This window comes from Danio rerio, chromosome 13 (assembly GCF_052040795.2).
Source record: "Danio rerio strain M-AB ecotype USA chromosome 13, GRCz13ab, whole genome shotgun sequence".
NCBI lineage: Eukaryota > Metazoa > Chordata > Actinopteri > Cypriniformes > Danionidae > Danio > Danio rerio.
The window spans coordinates 175,001-182,500 of record NC_141033.1 but is presented as its reverse complement, the minus strand read 5'-3'; the positions used below and the strand labels follow the sequence as shown (position 1 = coordinate 182,500).

The 7,500-nt window shown below is 48.3% G+C and overlaps 2 protein-coding genes across 6 annotated transcripts in view; one reads left to right on the top strand and one right to left on the bottom strand.

Moving 5' to 3' along the window:
* Nucleotides 1–7,500, bottom strand: part of nrxn1b (neurexin 1b) — a gene marked incomplete at its 5' end in the record, with an annotated part of 604,334 nt that overhangs the window by 541,440 nt on the left and 55,394 nt on the right.
* Nucleotides 1–7,500, top strand: part of slc30a6 (solute carrier family 30 member 6) — an 11,517-nt gene that overhangs the window by 396 nt on the left and 3,621 nt on the right. For 4 of the 5 annotated variants that reach the window (NM_205651.1, XM_087277755.1, XM_087277757.1 and 1 more), the window contains 5 exon segments: nucleotides 752–798; nucleotides 1,123–1,209; nucleotides 2,214–2,298; nucleotides 6,749–6,791; nucleotides 7,374–7,439. In NM_205651.1, coding sequence (NP_991214.1) covers nucleotides 752–798; nucleotides 1,123–1,209; nucleotides 2,214–2,298; nucleotides 6,749–6,791; nucleotides 7,374–7,439 — 328 coding nt within the window. 5 annotated transcript variants of the gene reach the window in all.

Here is a 7,500-nt window from a genome sequence, read left to right as displayed (position 1 = left end):
TTGCTGCTGCTGCTTCCTTTTCCTCCTGTTCTGTTTCCTCTTCTTCTTCATCTTCTTGTCTACTCTTCTTCTCTGAGGTAAAGTTGGTTTTATAATCGCACATTCAAACCTTCTCCTTAATAATGTCATAATTCACTCCTTCAGCTTAGTGCAGGTGTGCCAAACTCAGTTCCTGGAGCGCCGCAGCTCTGCACTGTTCACCTCCAGCTCTGCTCCAACACTCACCTGCAGGTCTCAAACAAGCCGAAGGACTCGAGTAGTGTGATCAGGAGTGTTTAATCAGGGTTAAAGCTGAACTGTGCAGAGCTGCGGCCCTCCAGGAACTCAGTTTGACATCCCTGGCTTAGTCCTGGTATTAATCCGGGGTTACCACAGTGGAATGAACCGCCAACTATTCCAGCATATGTTTTACATAGAGGATGCCCTTCCAGCTGCAACCCAGTACTGGGAAACACCCATTGACCCATACTGAGGTTGCTTTAAAGTCATAATTGCTGCAGTCTCAGACTGAATATTCACAGCAGCATGGTGAACTAGTTATGGGGAGCGTTCAAATAAACGAATGTGCAACTATAAAGCCAGCTTAACCTCAACACTACTCCTTCATCTTCATCTTCTATTCCATCTCTTCCTCTTCTCTCTCCTCCTCTTTCTCTTTGTTGTCATCTTCCTCCTCCTCTGTCTGTAATATACGTGTGTGTGTGTGTGTGTGTGTGTGTGTGTGTGTGTGTGTGTGTGTGTCGTCCTGCAGATGCTCCAGTGTACAGGCAGAAGCAGGAGGCCGACACTCTTGTGCTGGTGAGTGTTGTCCAGTACAGCTCAATGCAGTCGCTGTGTTCATTTCAGTCAAACAGACACTATCACTTGTAATCTGACTATAGTTTAAGTTTAACAACTTTATTAATCGCACCAGCTGCAATTAAATTAGGGCAGGAGCATCATGATACAACAAACACATGAAGAGACACATCACCTACAAACAATAGTGATGTTTATATGGTAACAACAAGCTGCTGTGTGGATTGTAGGTAGTGTCGTGTGCTGTTCTCTGACCTGGTGTGTGTGTGTGTGTGTGTGTGTGTGTGTGTGTGTGTGTGTGTGTGTGTGTGTGTGTGTGTCCAGGGGACGATCCACCCCTTCCGTAAAGCCCATCGCTCCGTCCTGGGGAAGCTGGCACAGGAGTTCCGCTTGGTGACCTCTGACCGACGGGTACGGTATACTGTTATTCATTCATTTTCTTGTCGGCTTAGTCCCTTTATTAATCCAGGGTCGCCACAGCGGAATGAACCACCAACTATTCTAGCACATGTCTTACTCAGCGGATGCCCTTCCAGCTGCAACTCATCTCTGGAAAACACCCATACACACTCATGCACTATGGCCAGTGTAGTTGATCAGTTCCCCTATAGCGCATGTGTTTGGACTGTGGGGGAAACCAGAGCACCCGGAGGAAACCCACGCCAACACGGGGAGAACATGCAAACTCCACACAGAAACACCAACTGACCCAGCCGAGACTCAAACTAGAGACCTTCTTGCTGTGAGACGATTGTGCTACCTACTGCGCCACCGTGACACCACTGTTGTTATTATTAATATTATTACTTCTAGCTCAGCTTCATTCAGAGATTTAAACACACACACACACACACACACACACACACACACACAGATATGTTGATTAGAGCAGCTGCAGAAATGCAGACAAACAGGTTTACTGAGTCAGTGTATGATTATCAATGAGTTCTGCCAGCAGGAGGCAGTGTTACACTCAATAACACACACACACACACACACACACACACACACACACACACACACACACACACAAACACACTCACACACACTCACAGCGATTCTGCTGTGCATGGTGTTTATGTGTACATGGTATGTTTGAGGGTCTGTTTGTGTGTGTGTGTGTGTGTGTGTCTGTGTCTGTGTGTGTGTCTGTGTGTGTGTGCACGCTCATGCTTGATGTGTATGTGCTTGTGCACTGTGTGAGCACATGCATGGGGTGTGCACTAGTGTATGGTGTGTGCATGCATGGTGTTTTCGTGTGTGTGCATGATGTGTGCGTATGTGTGTGTGTGTGTATGCATGGTGTGTCTCTCAGTGTCTGAGGATTTGCAAATGCGCCTGTGGAAGATACAATCACCATGACAAACAATAGAAGTCGATTTAACTTAACTAAAGTGTGTGTGTGTGTGTTTCAGTCGTGGAAGATCCTCCTGTTCGGTGTGTTGAATGTGGTCTGTACAGGCTGTCTGCTGATGTGGTGCAGCTCCACCAACAGTATGGGTGAGTGCGCACACACACACACACACACACACACACACACATCAGCTTTGGCGTTCAGACCAATGACTGTAAAAAATATGGACGACGCGACAGCCCTTTTTCCCATTGAACGCCTTGAGGGCAAAACGCCTGCTTGACGGGCACAAACTGTCGCAAAAGACTGCTGAAATTGGAGCCCGACATGCGCAGAAGGATTGTCTGATGGAGCCAGAGGAGGAGCCGCGAAAATGAGCGGAGTCGAGCTTCCAATCAAACGCTTTATGTAAAATCAACCACGCCCCCCGAACTGCTCAGCATGCGTTTGCTGTCATATCAACACAAATGGATGTAATAACGTTAACAAATATGAGGGTTTTATATATTCAATCGCGCCAGCTCCGGGCCGCAGCGCATAACCTACTCGCGGCGTCGCGGGCTGATTCCGGCTCGCATGCGGCAGCGCCTGCTCGCTCGGCCGCCGCATCTGGCTCGATTGACTCGGACTGGAATCGGGCAGTGAGTCCAGGCATCCGGAGTAGGTCCAGCAGAGGTAACATTAGTCAGTCTGAGCTCTAAGAGATAAGTCTCCGGCAGGCGAGAATCTAGCCGGAACTGTGTTTTGCTATCTGGGTGGCTAGGCGTGTATCAGCAAACTAATAAAGCCCGAAAAAAGCCCTGAACTTAGCGAATAAACAGTGTTCCACCAGATCATGTATGTCAGAAACTATAGTTTACTGCTGAACTCATTTTGTCATGGTAAAATAACACAGAAATCTAATAATAACATTTCAGTCAACTTCAGTCTCCTGCCGAAGCTCAGACGCCGCGCTTTGAGAAACTGTCAATCACAGCTGTCAATCACGATGACACGCCCAGCATTACATTACTGCTAAAAACAAACTGTTTACAAAAATGAAGATCTGCACCTATTTCAGCACAATAACCAGTGCCTTAATCCACCAGAACCATCTTTCGGGACATTTTATTGCAAGTGTAATATTTTTTTTTATTTGGGCTCAAGTCTCCTTCATTAACACGGAGGAGGCGGGCTTTATGACTTGTACTGCAGCCAGCCCCCAGGGGGCGATCTAACGGCCGAAACCTTCACTCAAACGTAGGCTTGCGGCACACTTGGTTCAGACATTTACAGTTGACTGTGTGAACTGAAGGTATTAAACATGACGCTCTGACATGAGCTGTGTGTCGCTCTGCTGGATGAGCACAGAACACACACACCGACATCTAGAGCTGGAGGAGTGCGCACACACACTGTCAGCCTGCAGGCGGCGCTCTACTGCAGCAGGACAGCAGGAGACGTGTGTGTGTGTGTGTGTTTGTCTTTGAGTATGATTGTATGAGTGTCTGATGAGTGTGTCTGACAAGTGTGCGTCACTGATGAGTGAGTGTGTGTGTGTGTGTGTGTGTGTGTGTGTGTGTGTGTGTGTGTGTGTGTCTTCGAGTGTCTCTGTTGTGTGTGTATTTGTGTGTGTGTGTGTGTGTTTGTTCTCCTGAGCGCTGTGTGTTCTGCAGGAGAATGTGATACTGCAGTATTGACCTGTGCAGTGTAGATGATCTGAGTTTGTGTGTGTGTGTGTGTGTGTGTGTGTGTGTGTGTGTGTGTGTGTGTGTGTGTGTGTCAGTCAGAGCAGCTCCAGGTCTCCTGTGTGTAGAGGAAGCAGACGCTTCCTCTCTGCAGGGTTCAGTGTATACTCAGTAGCTGATGTTCCTCTGTAACTGTAGTGGGAGTGAGCGCTGATGATGGTGTGTGTTGCTTTGCTGTGCGTCACAGTTCAGGCTTTATCTTTACTTGATCTTCAACATCTACAGTTAACGATCCTCTGCTGCTTTCAGTGTGTCGCGTAAAACAGTGTTCAGACTCACATTATGAGCGTTTAACACTGAATAAAGCACATAATCAGTACCTGAGGGGATGGTGCTCGTTGTGGTTGATGCTGTTGTCCTGCGGTGAGAAATAGAAACTGAAGTAGGAATGTCAGGTGATGTCTAGAACAGAAACTCTTTTTAGCATGTAAAATATTCCTTTTCTCGCATGTGTACTCATGTATTCAGGACGCGGTGTAGGCTCGATAGTGCTGCTCCTGTTGGTGTCGTCAATCTGGTAACCGTCGTTTGTGAGGAGCCGGGTGAAGAAGTGTATTCAATCAGGAGTGCAATACCTAGTTCAACCACTGGGTGTCAGATTTGCATGCTGCACCTTTAAGGCACTTACACTCATGATGTGTTCACACCAGAGGCGAATGAAGCGTCAGGCTTGAGTGATTTACATGTTACGTCAATGCAAAGATGTGAAAAGACATCCTGCGGTGCGATTGACATGAGTGAAGCGGTGCGAGTTAACCGTCTGACGTGCAGATTACGCAAATCATTTATGGACATTCATGCTATGTTAACCAATCAGGAGCTTGCTCTAGTGCAGGTTTGATTATGACGTAGCGCCTGTAGTGTGTGTTGCGAGGGGAAATTGTCTTGTCGACACTAGACAACGGCTCATCAAACTGGGCTGGGCTCACTCTGAAGCACCGATGAAAGCCTCCATCATCCAGGTACAGTTTCTGGAGGAGCTGATGAACTGCTGCACGTCTGACAGGATCTAGTGGACTCAAGACAGAGACGCTGAACGAGTCTAAGCTGTTTATCAGCCTTCCTAAAGCACATCTACTATCTCAATACAGTCCATGTTAGCCAGCGTGTCCAAAGTCGGTCCCGGTGGGCTGGTGTCCTGCTGAATTTAGCTCCAGCTTGCTTCAACACAGCTGCCTGGACTTCTTCTAGTATACCTAGCTTGATGAGCTGCTTCAGGTGTGTTTGATTAGGGTTGGAGTTAAACTCTCCAGGACGCCGGCCCTCCAGGACCGAGTGTGCACACCCCTGATGTTAGCCATTTAGCAACGAAACTAGAGCCTGACGCGGCTGGTGTGAACACAGCATCAGGAAGCAGTGATGAGCGCTCACTCAAAGACTACAGTGTTTGGTTTAGGGGACGGGTCCAAACTGGATCCTGGAGGGCCGCAGCTCTGCACGGTTTTGCTCCAACCCTATTCAAACACAGCTGATCCAAATAACCGAGAGTTCTGAAAGAGTCTCCAACAGCTTGATTAGTGGCCAATCATTGATCGCTGTAGATCTGTCAGTCAGGGGGAGACGTGTGTTGAGGACAGTTTCTGCAGCTTCATCATGATCCTCTGGGGTTAATAAATGCTCTGAAACACAACAGCTGAATTCTCAAACCAAACTACACATGAAAACCCAAGTTCTGCTACTCTGCAGTCTGCATTAAACACACATTAAACAAACCAGAAGCTTTATTCAGAGGATGATGATGATGATGTGAACACAGACAGTCCTCAGTGAGGTTGGTGTCGTGATCTCGTTCTCAGGCAGTGTGCATTAGTGTTGCCGAGCTGAAGAATGCAGATTTACTTTGATCATGTAGAATCATGTAGAGAGTCACTGTTGAATTGTATGAATAACTCCAGATCTAGTATGTAATCGTGAGCTTGAAGAGATCTGGCTGTTTCCCCGTGTGCACAGAGCGATAGGAGGCTTTTCAAAGATGGCCGGCGAGTGAAGTGGCGGTGACCTTGTGCTGCCCTGGCGAGCGGCTGTGGTGTGTGTAGTATCTGTTGTGTAATTGTGTGTGATGGCGGAGGCTGTTTGGCTGGCCAGGATGTGTTTCTGGTAGCGTGCGCTGTTATTCTTGCAGGAGCAGCAGTCTCCGGGCTCGCTTTCCTTCCTCCCAGCGGTGTCTGTTTCTCCGCCAGGTGTTGGCGTGTAGTTTGTCAATAAAGCTTTTAGTTTACATCTGGAGCTATCTATTGTTATTTTAATGTGCCGCGTTGACAGACACCCGAGCCGCCGCTCGATACGTGTTCCTGAGCTGCTGACAGCTGAGCGCTGCAGTTTGCCGATCTGCTTTACCGACAGAGTAAGCGGATCCTCTCGGCGGGCCCCCGCTGCGCTCCGCCCGGCCCCGGAGCCTCTAATGCTGCGCCGATCCCCGGGGGCCGCAGGGAAGGTCAGGGGTCCGGGACCGTCAGATGTGTTGTGATGTTATTAAATATTCAGCTACAGATCCTGGCTTGGTTTACCGCTGCGACTTCATCTCTTCTGCATTGATTGTCTCTGTAAACACACACAAGTCCCTCCGTCTGCTCTGCCGCGGCCCCGCGCCCTCACTCACACACACACAGCCAGGTGCACACAACCCTAACCAAAATATAAGAGCTCCAAGCACACAATAATATCACAACTGTGTGTGTGTGTCTGTGTGTGTGTGTGTCTGTCTGTGTCTGTGTGTCTGTGTGTGTGTGTGTCTGTGTCTGTGTGTGTCTGTCTGTGTCTGTCTGTGTCTGTCTGTGTGTGTCTGTGTGTGTGTCTGTGTGTGTGTGTGTGTGTGTGTAGACTGTGTTGACACTGATGTTTTGAGCAGTGTGTCTGTCTTGTGTTTCAGCTCTGACCGCGTACACGTACCTCACCATCTTCGACCTCTTCAGGTGAGTGTGTGTGTGTGTGTGTGTGTGTGTGTGCCTCTCCTGCTGCTCAGTCCTATAAGGCTGAAGATCTTCTGTCTCTCTGCACATGGAGACGTCTTTAATGAAAGCTGAGATGTTTCTGTTGGTCTTTAAGAGCAGAAACTGAAGCTGTAAGGTCACCGAGTCCTCAGTGTGTGTGTGTGTGTGTGTGTGTGTGTGTGTGTGTGTGTGTGTGTGTGTGTGTGTAAAGAGAGATGATCCGCTCTTGATGGACTGATTTAAGACTCTTTCACATGTAAACACAAACCCAGAGACCAACACAAGCTTGAGGACAAACCTCATCTGCTCTCAGGTGTCACACCTCCACATTCAGCCTGTGTGTGTGTGTGTGTGTGTGTGTGTGTGTGTGTGTGTGTGTGTGTGTGTGTGTGTGTGTGTGTGTGTGTGCGCGTGTGTGCACGTGTATTTGTATGCATGCATGTGACTGTGTACATGTAATTGTGTCTGTGTGTGCATGCATTTGTTTGTGCATGCGTGTGTGTGTACTGATGCTGGCGTGTGTGTGTGTGTGTGTGTGTGTGTGTGTGTGTGTTGTTCCTGCAGTCTGATCACGTGTTTGCTGAGTCTGTGGGTGACCATGAAGAAACCCTCTCAGATCTACTCCTTTGGGTAAGAAACGCTTCACACTGCGAATACACACTGCTCACACTTCAGGAGAGATGGACCTAAT